The 22819-nt window shown below is 38.5% G+C and overlaps 1 protein-coding gene across 3 annotated transcripts in view; it reads left to right on the top strand.

The window, feature by feature from the left end:
* LGR5 (leucine rich repeat containing G protein-coupled receptor 5) overlaps positions 1-22819 on the top strand; it is a 1626452-nt gene that overhangs the window by 702095 nt on the left and 901538 nt on the right. For all 3 annotated transcript variants that reach the window (XM_044087987.1, XM_044087988.1, XM_044087989.1), the window contains exon 3: positions 21636-21707. In XM_044087987.1, the coding sequence (XP_043943922.1) occupies positions 21636-21707 (72 nt within the window). The remainder of the gene's footprint in view (positions 1-21635; positions 21708-22819) is intronic.

Raw genomic sequence — 22819 nt, forward strand, 5'->3', positions numbered from 1 at the left:
TTGTAAGCATACAGTACTGTATGCTATTCCATTGTTACTATTAATGTTTTCAAATAATTTTTTAAAGGGTCAGCATAAGAAACAAACAGTTACCAATAAACTTCGATGATGTCAGTAGCAGAATGGTTGATGTCCTTCTATTTCTATGTTGTAGTATTCTTGGTGTGGGATTTCCCACCTCAGGTGACCCGAACGTTGGCTGCTATACAAAAGCTTTCACTTGGCTGTTGTAGTTGCATGGGAAGTCACACATAGGGCCATAAACCAGGGACCTTAAATGTGACGTCTGCACGCACAGACCTCAGAACATTTCAGCTGGAGATGACCGTTACATCATGTGCTTCACTCCTTCACCACAAGACGTCTAAAAGTTAAGTACCCCGTTGGGGTTTTTTCTTCTTCTTTGACTTCTAGCTAAAGCTTGGTTTGTTGTAGTAAACTTTTGCCAATGTTAGCAAAAAAAGGGTAAATGCCAATGCCGGTGCCAGATTCCCCATAAAGATGCACACAACCATTGCGTTTTTTGTCTAGGCCGAGAGCACAATCACACTGCTTGCTCTATCTTCCAATCCTTCATTCCTAAGACCCTATGCAGCTGTCTGGCTGCATTTAATCTATACCTAGAAAATCAGCAACTTAAAAAATTAGCTCTAAGGATGGATCCCATTTCAGAAGCCCCGACTGAACCTCCACGGAGGAAGGCCAAGATTCCTAGGTCCACTTCCACTGCCTCTCCGCTTTTGGATGCCCCGCCAGCTACCGATTTAGGAGTTGAGGGATATTCAACAGATCCATCCACTTCGAGGGTGACCTTCGAGGAAGCCACTTCACAGTTGATGATAAGCATGTTCACAGAGCTTACCCAGACCTCGGCTACCGTCGAGGTCGAGGGGGAAGCAGACACAGCTGAGCATCTGACTGGTATCCCTCCTCCGGACACCGCTACCATTAGCCAGGCATCTGATTCCAGACCTACTCCTAAGACTACCCCAGTTAAAAAGCAACAGAAAAACAAACATCTGACCACACCCACCTTAAGGGCTACCTGATTGGCAGTCCATCACCTCATCTTTGATGCAGGCCTTCATGGCCCTTAGGCCCTCAGCCTCTTCTCCAACTATTCTTCCTCTCCTCATTCCCTAGACCTGCCTCTGCCTCCTCTCTTCCACCACGTGCTTCACAAGACAGGGAAGAAGAGCAAGAGGCTTATTATTCTTCTGATGAATATCTTATACCTCCCAAATAGCCTCTCCTCAAGAGTATTACTCCCCAGATGAAGAATCTATTGAAGGGGACTCCCCTCCAGAGGATATCACCTTTGGAGAGACCATAACCAAAATGAAGGAATACTTCAAATGGGACACCTCACAAATGTCTGATACTAAAAAAAGGTATTTTGAACTGTTACAAGTGGAATTACTCTCCCCTTCTGCCATTCTTCCAGTTATCCCTGCTTATTTAGATGCCTTTTCCTCAGCATCTAAGACACCAGACTCTCAGCCACCTGCCCCTAAGAGGCCAGATTGCTTCTACAAAGTCCCTGATGACCAGAAATTTCTAGTCAAATCACACCTGGCAGACCCAGCTGTGATTGCTGTTTCACCTGATAAACAATCCAGACTGATTCTGTCTGCTTCTCTCTTACCTACAGACAAGGATAGCAAAACCATGGATAGAATTGGAAAAAAGATTTACACCTCTTCCACACTGGCCTTTAGTGCCATTAACTATCAAACCCACATGACCAAATATGCTCTGGACCTTGTCTCTCAAGCCTCTACTCGGCTAGCTGCTGCTCCAGACTGCCCCACTAAATTTTGCATATCCTCCAAACTATCTCTGGTGCCCAAGTAGTCAGGCACTCCATTAGATGTAGTTATGATGCTGCAAAGGCCTCTGCATGCTCTGCAGCCTGTGCCACTGTATTTCGAAGATATTCTTGGCTATATCTGCAACACTTACCAGAGGAATTCAAGTCTAAAATCTTAAATGCCCCTCTGGACCCTAACTTTCTGTTTGGTAAACAGTCAGTAGACCTTTTCAAAAATCTACAAGAAAAGAGTAAGGAATTACAAGACATCAAGCATCTTCTAGTTGCTCCAGTTCCCAAATATTACAGGAATTACCCTGCCAAAGCCACCTTTGTCAGAAGAAACCCAGCATCAGCTGGACCTACCTCTTCCAGACACAGAAGAGGGGCCAGAAGACAAACCCCTTCCAGGCCAGCTGTCTCACAGCCCCCCACTAGACAGCCCTTTCAAGACAGAGAAGGACCCAAAAATGCATGACTGCCTTGCCCACCTAACCTCTTTCTGCCCACATTTCCCACTGCCTCCCCTTTTGGGAAACCAACACTACAGACAAATGGGTGCTGGCTATAATTCAAAAAGGATACTTCCTCTCTTGGAAAGAAAGGCCTCCCCTTAAGGGGCATTCCCTTCCCCCCAAGAAATCAGAGACACCTCTTCCCACAGATTCTTCAAGGCCTTCTGAACCTGGGTAAAATAGAACCTGTCCCTCCAGGGCAGGAAGGAAAAGGCTTCTATTCAGGACTGTTTCTGGTCCCCAAAAAGATGGCCCATGGAGACCCATTCTAGACCTTTCCTTTTTAAACCTATTCTTAGAGGTTCCCACATTTAGAATGTTGTCCCTACAAACTTTACTCCCTCTTATGCCAGCCCAGGCTTTCATGGCCACACTCGACCTGAAAGAAGCCTATCTGCACATATCCATTCAACCTTCCCACAGAAAATTCTTATGCTTTTCTGGACCCTCCTCTCACTTCCAATATACTGCATTGCCTTTTGGTTTGTCCACTGCTTCCAGAGTGTTCACAAAATGTCTTGCACCTGCCATAGCCTATTGCAGAACACAAGGGATTCAGATTTACCCTTACCTGGATAACATCCTGATCCTATCAGACTGCATGAAAACCCTGCTAATCCATGTACAGTTCACCATTTGTCTACTTCAAAGACTGGGGTTCACCCTCAACTTCCCAAAATCTTCCCTGACCCCCGCACAAGACAAAACATTTATGGGTTGCAGGATCAGTACAGACATAATGAATGCATTTCTTCCCCAGGACAAAGTCAGCTCCCTGTCCTCCCACTTAAAAACCCTTATGCAGACCCAACAGATAACTGCAAGGCAATTCCTATGATCCCTGGGCCTAATGGCAGCCACCATTCCTATGCTACCACTATCCAGAATGCACATGCGAAAGCTACAGTGGTATCTAACAATGTATGGTCATTACACCAGCATCCTTTAGAGCAAGAAGTCATAATTTTGCCCTGCCTACAGTCAGAGCTAGAATGGTGGTTTCTGCAAATTCAGTTGACCCTGGGCCTTCCACTGCAGTTACCCACCCCAAACCAGTTCATACATACAGATGCATCAGACCTAGGATGGGGAGCAACAATGTCAAACTACAGGGTTCATGCACATTAGCACCCTTCCTTAAAGAACAAGCACATCAATGTGGTTGAAATGACAGCAGTCCTTCTGGCACTGAAAGTCTTCTTTCCCCTCATACAACCAGATGCTCTCCTAATCCTAACAGACAACACCACAGTTATGTGGTACCTCAACAAGCAAGGAGGGACAAAAGCATACCACCCCTGCAGACTAACCTTACTAATCGGGGACCAGGCCTCACAAAACAACTTGTCCCTGCAGGCATCCTACATTCCCTCACAGGACAACAAACAAGCAGACCTTTTCAGCAGGACATCTTCTCCAAATCATGAATGGATGCTGGAAAGAAATGTATTTCTAGATATAGGTACACCTCAAGTAGATTTGTTTGCCTCCCCCCAGAACAGACAACTGCAGACTTTTGGCTCCAAAACTCACTCCCCACTAGCTTGGAGAGTAAACACATTCAGCATTTCTTGGAAGAGGTGGTTTCTCTATGCCTTTCCACCCTTCCCATTAATTCAAAAAGTCCTCCTGAAAATCAGAAGAGACAAACTAAAAATCTTGCTGGTGACCCCCTATTGGCCAAGGCAGCACTGGTTCCCCTACTTCTCAATCTAGCCAAAGGCAATCACCACAAGTTATCCCACGATGTGGACCTTCTGACACAACAAAAGGGAACTTTCATTCACCCACACTTGCAAATGTTGGCACTAACACTGTGGGTGATAAACTTCTAATTCCCTTGAGGCACCACTACTCAGAGGATGTGCTTTCAGTCCTGAGGGAGGCCAGGAAACCTACTACAAGGAAATCTTACTTAGCTAAATGGGAAAGATTTTCCAAATGGTGTCTGCACAAGGGCAGGGATCCATGCATCGCAGATCCACCCCTAGCTCTTGCCTATGTGTGTCAACTAGTCAAGGGGGGACTTTCATACTATTCGGTGAAAGTCCACCTTTCAGCAGTCTCAGCCTGCCTGCCTGCCTCTAGACCCTCCTCTACTAGCCAGGCTCGATGTTAAGCTATTCTTAAAGGGGGTCTTGCATATCAGGCCATGAAGAAAACTCATTCCCCTACACTGGGACCTGAATTTCATCCTTGAAAAACTAACACAATTTCCTTTTGAACCTGCCAGTACAGCCACTCTGCAAATGTACACATGGAAGTCAGTCCTGCTAGTGGCTATAATTTCAGGACAAGGTAACCCTATGAACCAACCCTTTCTTTATGCCTAAAGTGGTTAACGATCTGTCCCTAAACCAATATATTCACCTACCCACCTTTTTCCCCTCTCCTACCAGTGAAAGTGAGACAATACTCCACTCCCTGGATGTATATAGACAGCTAAGGTTTTACCTAGACAAAACTAAATCCATAAGGAAATCTAATCAGCTTTTTATTTCCTTCCATCCCAGGGCCCTGGACAAGGCAGTCTCCAAGCAAACCATCGCATGTTGGATTAGAAAAACTATTTGCCTATGTTACTCTCTCCATTGCAGAAAACTCCCACAGGGTGTAAAAGCTCACTCAACCAGGGCAGTTGCAGCCTCCAGAGGCTTCCTAAAAGGCCTAAACACTGCATCCATCCTGGAAGCAGCCACATGGTCCACCATTCATTTTCACCAAACACTACAAGTTAAACAATATCTCCAGAGCATGTGCAGGTTTTTCCAGAGAAATTCTGCAGGGTTTTGTGGAATCTGGTTCTTCTACCTCCTCCCTTCCTTCCTTCAAAGCTGTGGTACTCTCTCACACCAAAAATATCGCAACATAAGAATAAAAGGACATAGAATAGTTGTGTCAAATCTTACCAAAACCATAGATGTCCTTCTCTTCCATGTTGCAGTATTCCTTCCCACCCACCTAACCCCCTTATCTTTCTCTCTTGCTCATTACTGACCTGTCTTGGGTCTCCTGGTGGCCATACCTACCATATGACTAATTTAACCACCAAATGGCTCTGTAGTCCTATTGCTGGCATCACTTGCTACTCTACTGGGACCTGTCCTACTCAGCTTTCAAGTTCTGGGTCTGTGCGTGCAGACGTCACATTTAAGGTCCCTGGTTTATGGCCCCATGTGTGACGTCCCACACAACTACAATAGCCAAGCTGAAGCTTTTGTATAGGAGCTGACATTCAGGTCGCCTGAGGTGGGGAATCCCACACCAAGAATGCTGTAACATGGAAGAGAAGGACATCTATGGTTATGGTAAGATTTTACACAGCTATTCCTTGCTGCAGCTGATGATGATAACATAGTTATATTTCTAAGGCAGCCACAGGAAAGTGGTAGGGAGTTCCCAAGTTTAATGGCAGGATCTCTCACCCCACAACATGTTGTCAACTCTGCAGAAAGTGACAGTGCAACACAAAATCAAGCAAAAACTGACATGCCACTCGGGTTTGTACAGGAGGAACACCCCTGCTCCTTAACATCAGTATCTCCAAACCCAGAGGAACACTTTGAGGATGATGATGAGCATTCAGAGGTAACAGTGCCCACAGTGGCACCTTTACAAAGCAGAGCCATGCACAGGAATTTCTTACCGCTACCCCAGGAAACACATAAAACATTGACTGCCCAAAGGAAAATATGCTGTGACATTGTTAGGGCTCAAAGCACTACCACAGAGAGTCAGCTGGAAATGGTCAGTTTCGTCTAGGGTATGCATGATGATTTCCAGCACTACTTCAAAGTGGAAGGGAGTAGGAATAATGCCATGACCGCACTGATATCTAGTGTGTTGATACACTAAGTATCAGTGACCACCTCCATTTGTACATTAGTTAGGACAAACCAGAGTAAAGATGGAGTCAGTCTTCCAAAGGGCAGAGGGCAGGGTACTTTGCGGACAAGGGGGATGAGATCACATGATAGTTCTGTTGCTTCTTAGCACAGTAGTGCCAGTAGTCAAGGTGAACAAGCACAACATATTTCACGTAGGCCATGTCAGCATTATTCTGCACCTAGCAGAACCTCACATTCGTAGTCACAATCATGGTCATGTGACACTGTCAGGTAAGTGACAGCAGTTTAACCTGCATCAAATAGGTCACATCAGACTAACTCACCTTGCAATTCTCATGGTAGCCCCTCCTCAAAATCACTTGCACCATCATCTAGCCTATGTATAGGAGATGTGTAGGACTTTTTTGGTCTTGAACTACTGTGAATCAGCTTCAAAGACAAAACTGTCTGTTTAACTGGAATGGGGTTTGTGGGGGGAGTTTGAAATGTATACATTTTGTCCCTGTAAAACTAGTATGTACACCATCAATGAAAAGTAGACAAAAAACAATGATACATAGATTACCATTCCTGCAGGTGGCCGTTACCTACAACTTAAAAGTAGTAATGCACAGACATTTTCAGGAGAAACATATCATAAGCAAATGACACATTAAAATGAGTACATTGTCATGTAAACTAACACTGCTGCCACTTTACCCTCCCACTGCACAAATGATGATAGTTTTTTATGTTTCTGAAGTCAGAAATGATTGCGTATGACAGCATAAAATTAATACGATGCACAGCACCACAGAATAATGGAAGAAGAGATGACATAATAAAAAGCAGTATAATTAATTTTATTTATTATTTGTAATGCATTAACTCAGGAAATATTTCACTGTTGACAATATTCATTACCTTTGTATAATGAAGTCATCAGTAAAAATGAACTTATTCAAGCAGACAAAAATGTAAATTATTTTTTGTATGATGGCTTACAATATCACTGAGCAGGAGTCAGTGCGTACTGAGGCATGACAACAGAATACATAACTTTTCTAAAAGATAATAAAAATGTTTTTATTTTAAGATGAGAGACAATGTCAGATGAATAGTGACAGAAGATCATGCACCACGCAGCATAGCCTGCAGATATCACTGCAGGCATCATTTATGCTCTGTGTGGTTTTTTTGTAGTAAAGGAAACACTAATCTGAATGTCATGGTTCATTGCTGTGGACTAGATGCCACCTCTTTACCTGTGCAGCCACATGCCATGCACGAGCCTGCTGCATGGAATCCCTTACTACTGCTGGCTAGTCCTCATTTCTTATATTTGGAGTGTAACTAGCAGCTACAGTGACAACATGGATCACTTCACTGCCAGACTGGTGCATGATCATGTTATGCAGAATGCAGCATGCAGTAAACAGCCTGCATGTAGTAACTGCGTCATAGTAAAGGGCACCTCCAGACTCATCAAGGCAGTTGAAACAGCTCTTCAGGAGGCCAAGGATGCTCTCAATGACAATACAGGTCTAGGACAGGGATTTGTTATATGTCTCCTCTGCAGCTTCACTTAGATTTCTCACTGGAGTCATGAGCCATAGCTCCAGTGGTTATCCAGCATCACCTAAAAAAAAAAAAAAAAAAACAGGGAGAGAAAGGGGATAACATAAAACAAAAAAAATTAGTATTCAGCAATACAAGATGATCACTGGGCAATGTAACATGCAGGAAGAGGCTGTAGAATGAGCTAGTGTGTCAGATACAGGAATCATAAGCACTGCCAGGATGCTGGGCAGAGACATTGGTGATGCACCCCCATGCATCACACACTACCTGTATCACACACTACCTGGCAACTGATGGAATGGTAGCTCTTCTATTGTGATACCGCTCCCCCTGTGGACTAGAAGAGGCCATCATTTCAACATGGGTGAACTCTGTCATACCGAGTACCTCAGTGAAATGTGCCAGCCCATAAAAGGCACTGATTGTCCTGGCTTGATCCTGAGATGCCACTGGGGAAATAGATGTACTGATCAACACATGTCAACAATAGATCCAGGAACTGCTGCAGTATCCTTGAATAAGAACCCTGTCAGATCTCTAGTGTTTCCTCAGTGTGTCTCTGGAAGGTTCCTGTAGCAAGTATAGGGAGGGCTATACATACCTTGGTGTCCACATTGATACGAAGTCCATGCATTCCTTCAGTCCCCCTGTGGTGGTGAAACATACCCACTAAGACCCTTATACTGTCCCTGCCCACTGTGAACCTATAAAGGATTTGCTAGTTATCAAAGCGATAATGAGTAATCCTTTACTTATACTTACCTTCCTGAGCAAAACGGGGCACGTGAGGTCTTCATAAGCAACACAGACCTGCAAACAGCAAAGCTACTAACAAGTTACAGCATTTTTGCTGACTAACTCTGACAGCTTTGTAGAGGCTTTTCTTTATATAGAGCATCTGCAACCAGTGAGGTAAAGTAGGAAAATTTGAAAATGAATTGCATATGGTATACAACATACTTCATTAGCACAAAAAGATTTACATCACTCCTCATTTACATATAATTATTTTCACATTTACATAAGCACATTCGAGGTGATTGCACATTGGGCATAAATAGCCACTATGAATCGCAGCTCAGATGTTCTCATCCACGAACATCACAGCTAGCCTCAATGCATTTGTGTAACTGACTATGAATACCATCTATCTAGTGCAGTAGTGTATCACTTTAATGAAATGATAAGACCTAAAGTACCCCCCCCCCAACTTTTTCATCTTGTTTTCTCATGTAATTAAGTAATACCACTTGATATGTTTCTTCAGTGAGAAAGCACTTGGTTTCTTACATGTGTAATACTCAGTCTAAATTTATTTTATAGTCTCATTTAGTTTACATATTAATCACAATGTTATAAACAATGCAAACCAACTGTAGCAAGCAAAACCATTCCATAAATCTTTGTATTCTTGTATTACATAGCCCAATGTACAAGAATATGAATTCCAGATACACTTAAGCAGAATTAATATTCTTTCTGAAATAAGCAATCAGCAGAATATTTTTTGAAAGATTTGAGGCAAATGTACTATCTATGATGCCAAAGTTCATTAAACAGACCTGATGTCAGAAAGTTTTGTGGAACCAGTGATATAGGGTTTCAATCTCTCCACCTTCTTTTTCCTACTTTGTGGCTTTGAGCAGCTCACTTTATTACAGCTTTCCTTCTCAGCAGTGTATGTGGGAATTTTTTGCCTATAGCCCTCAGTGGAAATCAAGGGTTTAAGCAAAGAAGAGTGACACTACAGTAGCTGTAGTAAAATGTTGACCATTTGGAGATGCAGTCATAAAGCCACTGACCAACACTTTGCATCCTACATGGGAGTAAGAATAAAGGCAGGCTAGGAGAAATGTCTCAACTTACCATCAAAACTGCTGCAACAGCTACCCCATCCCTGCAGAAGGGACAAGAAGACAGATCACAAAGCAAGCATAGCTCAACAACAGAGATCTAAAAATATTTTGTTTCCTTTCTTAATATTAATAAAGCAAGTGATTGTGACATCACATTTTAATAATTTTGCAGTTAAATTGTTAGAAATATTTTTTACTGTTAGCATTTTTATTATTTTAAACATCAAATTGTATTTATGTGTGTGTGTGTGTGTGTGTGTGTGTGTGTGTGTGTGTGTGTGTGTGTGTGTGTGTGCATGCAATGCATGTGTGTGTGTGTGTGTGTGTGTGTGTGTGTGCGTGTGTGTGCGCTGTGTGTGTGTGTGTGTGTGTGTGTGTGTGTGTGTGTGTGTGTGTGTGTGTGTGTGTGTGTGTAAGTGTGCAGAAGATCATTGATAGGAATGTATAGACAAATGTCAGCAGTCAGGTACCTGCCTAAGAACATATGTAGAGTTCACACACACACACACACACACACACACACACACCCTTAACAAGCGCTCACAGTAGCATTTGGGCTAAGATACTGATAGATAAACTCAGACAGTGTCACTGAAATTGGAGGACAGTGCCCGTGTGTATTCCTCTTGATACCAATGCTATACCGCATATTTATTTATATACATATAGATAGATGTGCATGTGAGTGTGTGTGTGTGTGTATATATATATCTATATATATCTATACATATATATATATATATATATATATATATATATATATATATATATATATATATATATATATATATATATATATATTGGTCTACCTGAAAACAGCAAAATCTCTAAACGCTGATGACGAGATCACCGACACCGGAAGATCGACAACGGAGAAGACCGACAGTTGAGAATCCCGGCGCTGAGAACACCGACATGTAAAGGTAAGTGTGCGATAGGGATGGACGTTAGGGTCAGGGTGTGGGTAAGGTAAGTGTGTGATAGTGACGGATGTTAGGGTAGAGTGCAGGTCAAGTAAGTGTGCGATAGTGACGGACTTTAGGTTTAGGGGCGGGTTAAGTGAGTTAGGGTTAGGGTGCGGGTAAGGTAAGTGTGCGATAGTGACAGAGTTAAGGGTTAGGGGCGGATTAAGTGAGTTAAGGTTAGGGTGTGGGTAAGGTAAGTGTGCGATAGTGACAGAGTTAAGGGTTAGGGGCGGATTAAGTGAGTTAAGGTTAGGGTGCGGGTAAGGTAAGTGTGCGATAGTGACGGTCCTTAGGGTTAGGGTTTGGGTTAAGGCTAGTGCATAGATAGTTGTGTATGTAAGGTTTAGTGTACGTTTGTAGGTTTTTGGTGTGCTTGTGTTGTGTGTGTGTTTTTCGGGAAAGGTATTTGTTTTGTTGATTGTCGGATTGTGGTTTGTCGGGCATGTGAAGTTTCGTGTTTTTGAACTTTCTTTTTTTTCGGTTTTGTCGTGTCGGTTATTTCATTGTCGGTGTTTTGGCATGTCGGTGTTATCAGGTAGACCCATATATATATATATATATATATATATATATATATATATATATATATATATATATATATATACATATATATGTTTTTATATATGTATATATGATTCTATTACACTTCATTGCCAAGAAAAAACAGTAAGGTTAGAGGAAGATGAGGCTCAACAATTAACAGCTAAGACAAGAGGAAGCAAGATAAAAATGATAGAGTACAATCAATCTGCAGGAAAGTCTCCAGGGATAGATGGCATTCCTGTGGAAGTTTGGAAGCCAGGAGGGAAGAAAGTGATAAAGATCTGGAAGATTTTATTTAATAGCATTTACAAGGAGGGAAGCACCAACATCCTAGAAGAAAGCTATGGCGGCTGAAATACCTAAAGATGGTAAAGACCCATAAGAGCCAGCTTCATATAGGCCAATTTCAATCTTAAACCATGATTATAAAGTGCTTATGTCTACAGCAGATAAAAGAATGGGAAAGGTGTTGCCAAAATTGATAAATATGGATCAATGTGATTTTGTGGAGGGAAGGCAAACATTTGATAACATTAATAGAATAATGATGACCCACAAGGAATCATAATGTAAGAAAATATTGCCATTATTTGTGGGTCTTAATGCAGAGAAATCATTTGGCAGTGTAAGAGATGGGATTTTATGAGTAAGCAATGGAAGCATTTGCATTCCCTAATATGAAATAAAGATAATCAGAAGGATATATGAGGGATAAGAGGCAAAAATCAGAGTAGGAGGATTCCTGTCTGATAAGTTGTGTCTGACCTGAGGAAGCAGGCAGGGGTGTCATCCTTCTCCTTTGTTATTTTCATTATATTTAGAGCCATAAACAAAGAAAATACGGGAGTCTGAAATTCAAGAATATAATTAGTATGGTAATCAAGAAAAGTTGGCTGTATTTGCATTTGATATTATTTTCTACTTAATAAAACTTGAAAAGGACATCACAATGTTGTGGAACATTCTGAGGCAGTTTCAGGTTTTTTTCAGGATACAACATTAATGCAGACAAAACAATGGCTATAGCTGTAAAAGGTGTACCCACAGAAGAATTGGTTCAGCAATATCCATATTTATGGGGACATGATAAAATGAATTATTTACCAAATTAAGCCAATATAAAAATGGAGAAAGGAGATTCTGTCGATAGGGAGGACTGCAAGTATGGGTACAGAGAATAGACAAGAGGGAGCTGGTATTCACTGGAGAAAATTGGCAAAGGAACCAAGGTATTGGAAGCAAATACGTGGACAGGGAAATAGAATGGGAAGAGGCCAAGAAGACATACGGACTGCAGACTAGAGACTCACTTCCATATCAGGGACTGATATCATAGTACAGGCAAAAAGAAAGGAATAGGAGAATCTTAAGTGAAAGATCTGCTCTGGTAGAATTTTTAGCTGAATTTAGAGCAGAAGCTGCAGTTAAAAAAGGATAATTATTAGGGCAGATAAAGCATTAGATGATAACTATAGGAATCAATCAAAGGAGGTTAGAAAAGGTTGGGAAGACAGATTGGATAAGCAATTAACAAAGAAATAACAAACTTATGTATGGCTCCCAAATATGGAACAAAGTCTATAAGATTTAAGATTTTTGCTTGGAAGTGTTTGCATAGGTATTTTTAATACCCCAAGCAGACATCAAAGAATTTTTCTTCAGATAGATTGTAAATGTTGGAGATGTGATGGGGAAGAAATATAGCTGGGAAAGATATAGTTGGCAACATACTTTTTGGGAGTGTAATGAGTTGGCAGTCTTTAATTCCCTGCAGACTACTCTGTAAGAAATACTAAGTGAGCAAATACGTATAAGTAAATTTAAATATGGTGGCTGCCAAAAATAACAATTATCAGAAAATGGAACGCTAAGTCTAAACCAGCTGTACCTGAAGTAGTGCTTATTGTAACACAGATAAAACAATTGGAAGTGGGATCATTAGAAAAGCGTAGGAGCAAAGTACATAGAAAAAAATACAAACTGTGGGAACAATATATGCAGAATAATGTTTTGGAAGAGGTTTAGGGGAAGGCAGGAATTAAGCAATTCATGTAATGTTAGATTGATGATAATTGAGTAAAAGCTTGTGTGTGATGTATAATGTTTGTATCTGTAAACTTGTTAACATGGTTTATTTTCTTTTATATAAATGTGTGCTTGCCAATGTCCTGAGTGATAATTCAGTCTTCTTCTTTTGGTTTTTCCTGGTTAGAGGTCGCCACAGCAGAACATAGGTCCGCAGAACGATTGGCAGTGGAGTTTTAAGGTGTCGAGTTGCCAGCCCAGCACCCAACCTTCCACAGAATATACACACACATGCGCACACTCACACCTAAGGCCAATTTAGAGTGTCCAATCCACCTACAGCATGTCTTTGGGAAGGTGTTAAAAAAAGCTAAAAAACAGTGCTTCACTTAATCTAAAGCTCAATTCATCAACACCGCATTTCATGAAAACACATTTGACTGAAAATTTTATTCACACTCATACTTTAAAAGCTTTATTTGCAGGGGGACAAGCCAACCCCACACTCCCCTTATAGGGGGCTACACTTCACACCCCCTTAACATAAATATTCTAAGCCCATAGTCCCAAAAAAGCTGAAAAAAAGAATGCTCCTCATGCACTCAGTCACTGAAGGGTGCATACTTAAACTTCTAGCGATAGTGGCACAACATAACTGAGAGAATTATCACAATAAAAATACTCATCAACACTAATTTCCATTATAATTGCTATCTTCAAAAACAATACTAGCAGACATTTTCTACACAGTTACACATTTTCAATTACGTCAGTTACATGAACTTTGATAAAATATAGTGTCGACAAAAACAGTGTTAGATAAAATGAACAGATCTCCTATATACAGTAAAGCATGAGATAATATCATATGCAGAGGCAGAGGCATAGCTACGACATAACAAAGGGAATGATTGCCACAGGCACAAGGTGTCATGGAGGTTTGAGCAGCCAATGGGGCATTAGTGCAGTATTGGCAGTGTCAGTATATATCTATATATCTCTATATATGTATCTATATATATATAGATGTATATATATATATATATATATATATATATATATATATATATATATATATATATATATATATATATATATATATATATATATATATATATATATATATATGGATCTACTTCATTTGCCCTAACTTCTGATTGCCCGACACCCATTTGCCCAACCCCATTTGACGGAAATCTCATTTGACCGAAAATTCATTTGACCGACACTTCATTTGACCGACAAGTATTATTGGCAAGTAAATGGGATATGCCCCCTTCCCCCACTGTAGTGCGACCCTGGAGTTAGAATATATAGTTAGGGGGGGTGTGGGGGTACAGCCCCCTACTTACTTTGTTTTACTAAGCAATATTAAAGCAAAACTAATCAATATAATATGTAATTAACTGGGGGGCTTCGCCCCCCACACCCCCATTGTGGGAGCTGTGCCCCCACACCCCCTAACTATATATTCTAACTCCAGGGTCACACTACAGTGGGGAAGGGGGCATATCCCATTTACTTGCCAATAATACTTGTCGGTCAAATGAAGTGGCGGTCAATTGAATTTTCGGTCAAATGAAATTTCAGTCATTTGCTGTCGGGCAAATGGGTTTCCGGCAATCGGAAGTTAGGGCAAATGAAGTAGACCCATATATATATATATATATATATATATATATATATATACAAAAGCACACACACACACACACACACACACATATATATATATATATATATATATATATATATATATATATATATATATATATGGGTCTACTTCAAAACATTTAAAACCCATAACATCTAATTTCATAACACGGAGACCAGAACATCTAAAACCCATAACATCAAATTTCATAACATCTAACACTACAAATTGCAATAAAATAACATCCCCTCCACATATAACAGGGCCAAACTACCAAACACACTTTTTACTCAGTTTCTGCAGGGGGGCATGCCCCCCACACCCCCCCGTAAATTAAATATACCAACTCCAAGATCACACTACAGTGGGAGAAAGTTAATTTCCTAACCCCACTGTATCAAGCCCCCTGTAGAAATGTAGTAAAAAGTGTGTTTGGTAGTTTGGTGTCGTTATATGTGGTTTGTAGTGTTAGATGTTATGAAATTCGATGTTATGGGTTTTAGATGTTCTGGTCTCAATGTTATAAAATTAGATGTTATGGGTTTTAGATGTTTTGAAGGGGATGCATATATATATATATATATATATATATATATATATATATATATATATATATATGGGTCTACTTTGATTCACTGAAAACTAATTTCACTGAATTTCAAAACACTCACACCAAATCGCTGAAAGCTCATATCACTAAAAACTCTTTTCACTGGATCACATTTCACTGAATGTAAGTACTGTTGGGCAAATCAAACATATATGCCCTTTTGCCCACTGTAGTGTGATCCTGGAGTTAGTATATATAGTTAGGGGGTTAGCCCCTCACCTACTTTTGGTTTTATATTGTTAACTTTCAGTGAAATGAGATTCATAAATATAAAAGCTAAGTAGGTGAAGGCTATGCCCCCAACACCTTCCAATCTGGGGAGCTCTGCCACCCACCCCCCAACTCTTTATACTAACTCTAGGATCGCACTACAGTGTGGAAAAGGGGATATACATTTTTATTTGCCCAACAGTACTTACATTCAGTAAAATGTGATTTAGTGAAATTAGTTTTCAGTGATTTGAGCTTTTAGCGATTTTTTTGAGGGTGAAGTGAAATTCAGCGAAATGAGTTTTCAATGAATCAAAGTAGACCCATATGTATAAATATATATATATATATATATATATATATATATATATATATATATATATATATATATATATATATATATATATATATATATATATATATATATATATATATATATTTGGATCTACTTCAGAAGCTCAAAGTTTCAAAATTCAAACTGCAAATGGTTGAGACCATAAGACCAAAGTTTTGAAACTTTGAAATTGTAATAAAAAAATAAAAACAAAACATTTTTTTACATTTTCCTCAGACCCCCTGCTAAATAAATATACCAACTCCAAGATTACACTACAAATGTTAAATTGGTACAAATGGTAAATTTTCTGCTCTGCGCTGTACGACAATCCCCATTCAAAATGTTCAAAGTTTCAAAACTTTGATCTTATGGTTTCGACCATTTGCAGTTCAAAGTTTTGAAACTTTGAGCTTGTGAAGGGAATCCATATGTGTGTGTGTGTGTGTGTGTGTGTGTGTGTGTGTGTGTATATATATATATATATATATATATATATATATATATATATATATATAAAATATGGGTCTACTTTGTTTTGTTGAATCTCATTTCACTAAATTTCATTTTACCCCAACCACTTCACTGAAAACTCAAATTACTGAAAACTCATTTCACTGAATCTCATTTCACTGAAATGCAGTTAGTATATATGGCACTGTGTAGAGTACTGTAAGGCAAGTAAAAGGTATATGCCCTTTTCCCCACTGTAGCGTGATCCTGGAGTTAGTATATATAGTTAGGGGGGGATGTGGGGGGCACAGTTAGAGTACATATTGTCTTCTGGAGAGAGTTAGTCATTGGTGTTGCAACTATGCATGTCTATTGTTTAAAATGTATTGTTTTGAAGTGCCCCCCAACTTTATGTACTAACTCCAGGATCGCACTACAGTAGGGAAAAGGGCATATACCTTTTACTTGCCTTACAGTACTCTGCACAGTGCCAGATATACTAAGTTTAGTTCAGTTTAATGAGATTACTTGCTGATAAATGGATTATTTATTTGCGTTACATAGATGATTTGTGTTTTTATGGACAGGTGATGAAATAGTAATTCATGACTTTATGGACTACATTAACAACACCACAGAGTTTTTGATATTTACTTACACATATTTTAGGGACAATATTAATTATTTAGATGTCACTATCAGAAAGGAGAACAACTGCTTTGTAAGTAATTTATTTAGAAAGCCAACTTATAGTAACAGCTTACTGCATTACAACAGCAGTCATCCTTTGCATGTAAAAAACAATTTGGTGAAAGAGCAGTTTATCAGATTAGTCCATATGGTTACGAAAGATAAAGATTTTTTGGATCAATGTCATGTACGTTTGGATATGTTTTCATCTCAAGACTACCCTTTAGAACTTTTGGACAATTCTTTAATGAAATAAGCATTAAAAAGAACAAGGTATGATCGTTCCAGTTTTGAATTATGGTAACTATTGTTTTGGTAAATAGTAACTATGAACAAACAATATCAACAGGTAACAAAGACTATATTTGTTCTTTTGTTACTAGGTTTAGTGTAGACCATCAATTTTTATCTTACATCTTAAATAAGAACTGGCATATTTTCCAGGGTTTCGATGGAATTATGGAAAAATTAGGCTCCAAACCTAGCATTGTTTTTAGAAAAGGGTATACGTTTAAACAACTGTTAGAAAAGAAAGGACAAAGTACCAAGAAAGAAAAGGCTATAGGAATGAAAAAATGTGGATTTTGTTCTCAATGTTCACTTATTAAACTAGTAAATAAGATCAAAATAAATAATAATTACATCAAAATAGGAGGAAAATTCACTTGTGATACTGTGGGTGTTGTTTATGCAGCTTTGTGTGAGTCTTGCTCTGGTTTTTATATTGGCAAGACCAAGAGAAAACTTAAAGAACAGATGTACGAGCATGCTAGAGACATCAAAAATAAAAACAAAAACAGTGCATTATATAGGCATATTGAGAATAATCCTTCACATTGTTTTAAATTTATAAATTTTTAAAGTAGAGCACTGTAAGGCAAGTAAAAGGTATATGCCCTTTTCCCTACTGTAGTGCGATCCTGGAGTTAGTACATAAAGTTGGGGGGCACTTCAAAACAATACATTTTAAACAATAGACATGCATAGTTACAACACCAATGACTAACTCTCTCCAGAAGACAATATGTACTCTAACAGTGCCTCCCACACCCCCCCCCCCAACTATATATACTAACTCCAGGATCACGCTACAGTGGGGAAAGTCCCACAGGACCCTAGAGGAGGACCTTGGGAAGACTTGTTAGATTTCAAAGAGTTATGTTGGCAGATTAGGTTGAATGCCTTATGTGTACCTGGGTTAAATGATGCTATCTCTTTAGCCAGTTTTTAAAAACTGCGCTCATACAGAGTGTAGTTACTATCATCATTTTAGTAAAGTAAGGCACAATGAATGTTGGTTTCAGCTTTATTTGCCGTTATTTAATATGCAGTAGTTTTGAGACACAATTTTTTGTTTTATGTCTTTAAGAGAATTCACCTTGTGTTTTTAAAATTTATCAGTTGGGTTTTTATTTGATTATTTTATCACGACTGATTGAATGAAAGTATTTAAGATTTATGTGGTTATTGATTCTAGTATTCTGAAGAAGTCTTTGTTATATTCTGATGAAAGCGCTAAATAAAGATGTGTTTTTGCACTCTTTGATTTTACTTTTTTGAGTGCTTATAGCAAGTTTGGTGATTCGTGGCTGCTATCATTTTTGTTTCAAAAATAACAGCCAACCACCTTACATGAATCTAACTATATATATATATATATATATATATATATATATATATATATATATATATATATCTATATATATATATATATATATATATATATATATAGATAGATATAGATATATGCATACATACACAGAGAAAGAGAGAGAGTGTCTGTGTGTGTGTGTGTGTGTGTGTGTGTGTGTGTGTGTGTGTGTGTGTGTGTGTGTGTGTGTGCACGTGATTGAATGGACAATGTACCAACACACAATAAATTGATGTCATAATGTCGAAGTCACAAGTATAAACACAGTCTGAGCATGATCCAAGCATTAACCCACAGTGGACTAAATGAATGGCAATTGTTTTTGCAGGGGTCAAGCCCCTTTGCTAATTATATTTATATATACCAACTCAGAGATTGCACAATTCCCAGGGAAAGAAAATATTCCCCTACCCGAAGACTGACGATCTTGGATGCCTGTTGATCACCTATCTGCATTGAATAAATGGTGTCAGTCTCCTGGGTGTTGACATTCTGTCATTTCTATAGGATGTCTGGCACCTATATGTATACATATAAATATATATATATATATATATATATATATATATATATATATATATAAATATTGTGGAATATTAAGCAGCTAACACAGAAGTCTTCATTCTAAAATCAGTTTAATTTCTGCCAGTAACCTTTAGTTATGTCAAGGATGGTTAGGAACCATTCTGTCATTTCATCTACGCTAAACATAGGATTACTATCAAACTTAGAAGTTTTCTGAAGACATTACCGAACCTAATAGTTCTGTCATTTTCTGAAGACATTGCAGAACCTAATTATTCTGTCTAGTTTAGGAACCAAACCTATCGACTATTCTAAGTCTCTTCAATAACCCAGAGTTGGAGTACTGTTTTTATCTGCTGTCAGACTGCCTTCTCTAAAATTCAGTGATCCTGTAGAGCTTCAGGTTTACTTTCTGCCAGGCTTGGTTTCTATGTGGTATGTGATTAAATTAGATTAACCAGGCAGTTCTGAGCTCTCTTTGCTCCATAGTAAGAACTTGTGTACCTCCTGTTTCTGGTATTTTGATAAAGTATCATTAATCAGGACATTGGGTATGGACAATACACCTTTTCCATTATCAGTTTCTCTACCTTCAGCTTACCATGGCTACCTCTGCTTCTTTCCAGAGCTTCAACACATGTACATCATATATTTGCTCAGTGTGTCTCCTTCCTATTTGACTTTATAATTCACATCACTTAAATTCTCTGTTATGACCCTGTGTTTCTAGCATAGAGCCAAACAGTCCACTTATGCTGTGCTGACGAGGTCATAAAAAGGCTGAAAAGTACATGTCCACAGCTAGTGGAGTTTGGCTTTACTGGCCTGAATCTAGTCATAAAGACTTACAAAGGAAAAAGGCATTGACATTCAGAAGCCATATAGCTGAAACACTTGATGTCTTTAAGGGGTCATTTGCATATATCCCATGGTCCTCTATTATAGGAGGCTTAAGGTATCACATAGTGAAAACTCTAGTTTGGCTAGATTTTTCTTGTATTCTTTGCTAATTGGTTTGCCTATGTCACCTTTTTACTTTTGGGTTTAGTTGTTAGTTGGGATATTTTGAAGACACCTTAATAGTTATGGGCATCATCTGGGTTTAATAACCCTGTGTTTCTATAGTATAGTTAAATATTCCAGTTATGCTGTACTAAGAAGATCATAAGAAGGCTGTAACATTGGTCTTATTGGCTTGAAGTATCCTTAAAGATTTAAAAAGGAAAATGAAAATAGTCATGAGCTTTCAGAACCCATATAGCTGAAACATTTAATGTCCTTAAGAGGTCATTTGCACATATCCCATGGGCTTCTGTTACAGCAGACAGTGAAAACTCTAGCTTGCCTACAGTTTTCTTGTAGTTTTTGCTAATGTCTCTGTTTCTTCAAAGATATAACCTTTTCCTAAAGCTCATCTTAATGAAGATTTTAATAATCATATACTAAGGAATCCTTGAAATGATTGAGGGAAACAAGACATCTGAGTTGCTAAGCCCATCTACAGACAAATCTATTGGCAACACATTCTAGATTGGTGATGTTATAATTTAGTTATCAATCTACAGGGAGCTGCCTTTATGTTGCTAGTAATACCTGCCAGTTAATAAACATGCACTTAGTTGTATGCTGGCATATTGTCAGTTTATTTCACATATCAGACCCCACAACAGATAGTATATTTTCTGATTTATAAACTAAAGAAAAGGTTCAAATGCTTAAGATAGAAAACTATATCTGAAATGTATTTAAATATAGACAGTACTATTCACTTTCTCTTTATGTGGAAAGAGAAATCCACCCTGGTTTTACCTGTCAATTATTAAGAGAAACTACTGTCAACATTAAAAAAGATCTAAAAGTGTTCAGGATGGAGATGTTGTAATTTTGCTTTTCATAGACCAGATAAAATACTGCAGATATATGGCTTCTTTCTTTAATAGTAACAGAAAAGCAACCAATAATCTGAGCACATATGTTATCTGCTGCATGTTTCATTACCTGTCTGTGCTATACGATAATTGTAGTATAACATTTTGACAAAAATGGTTTTGATCAAAATACTTTTGGAAGGTTATTTTAGACTGTAAAATGTATAGCATATGCTGTAATTTTTGTACTAATTATCAGAACAAACATTCTGAATAGTTCGGTCTGACTCATTGACAACAGTGGTCATAGACTAATACATTACAGAATATTAAAAAATACCATGAAATATTTTTGCTCTTTGTAATTGTTCTCTTTTATTACTTGCTCTGGTTTCAATAACAAGGCACAGTGATTAACAATTTTTGCTTAGAAACTATTGTCAGAGTTTATTTCTGATGCATTTCTTAGCAAGTAAATTAATCCCACATGAAAAAAAATAACTTTTCCTTTTCCCCTCCAGCCGTCTTGCAGGAAATGGTTTGACACACATCCCCAAGGGAGCCTTTTCTGGTCTTTTCAATCTTAAAGTTCTGTAAGTAAATCTTATGTTTTTTGATATACTTCCTATCTCAATTCATAAATTCCATGGGGATTTAATTAAGTTATTTTAGCATAAGTATTGGATTGACTCATTAATACACAATGTCATAATCACTATATGCTTATAAGAAAAGAAACAGCAGCACTGTTTGTTATTTCCTGAATATTTCCACATGCTATGTCTTCAGTCAAAAAAATTAAATGAAATGTTTTACTGCAGCTACAGCATAACTGTACTAGCCTTTCATTTTGTGTTCAGTTCATGTGATTCATTTTATAGTTCAGGTAAACTGGAAGTTGGGTATTTATAGAGTCTTAACTCTATATACTTACCATATTCTCATATTACTATAGAATTCACTAGTAACTCAACAAAGAATTTTATGTAAGCAGCTAACGCATTGTTTGTCAGACTGTCTTCATCAGACATATCATATTCAGTCCATTTTTCTAACATGTTTAAGGTTACATTTTTTAAATAAAGAAGTTTAGGATAAGGTATACATTTTCTGTGTACAAGTGTCCACAAACCTTAAAATGTTGCAGTTTTTTTATTTCTACTTTTTAGAATGATAAAATCTGATTTTTTTTCCCTTTCAAAAATAAAAGTCAGGTACACAGTCCTGTGGAAAACAATATAGGACAATGTTGAAACATAGCTTTGCCTTCACCTTCAGGAGTTTTCTACAGATCTCACAGAAAGCGATCTTGTGAGTGTACCAAAAGGAAAAAAAAAATTGAAGCCATCATAGCTGCTGATGTATGCTGAGCTAGACAACAGACACTGAGAGGTGTGTCACAAATGGAGAGCATTGTACAGTAAGATTGGGAATAGAGTAGAGGTAGGCACACAGCTAAACCATGGTTATATGTGCCAGCTGGATAATGTGTGTGTGTGTGTGTGTGTGTGTGTGTGTGTGTGTGTGTGTGTGTGTGTGTGTGTGTGTGTGTGTGTGTGTGTGTGTGTGTACGCGCATGTTTCTGTGTATGTGTATATGTGTGTGTGTGTAATGCGTGCACTTGTGTGTGTGTGTGTGTGTGTGTGTGTGTGTGTGTGTGTGTGTGTGTGTGTGTGTGTGTGTGTGCCAGTCTCAGAGTTAATAT

The sequence above is a fragment of the Protopterus annectens genome, chromosome 11.part0, assembly GCF_019279795.1.
Source record: "Protopterus annectens isolate FY-2018-M chromosome 11.part0, PAN1.0, whole genome shotgun sequence".
Classification (NCBI taxonomy): Eukaryota; Metazoa; Chordata; order Ceratodontiformes; family Protopteridae; genus Protopterus; species Protopterus annectens.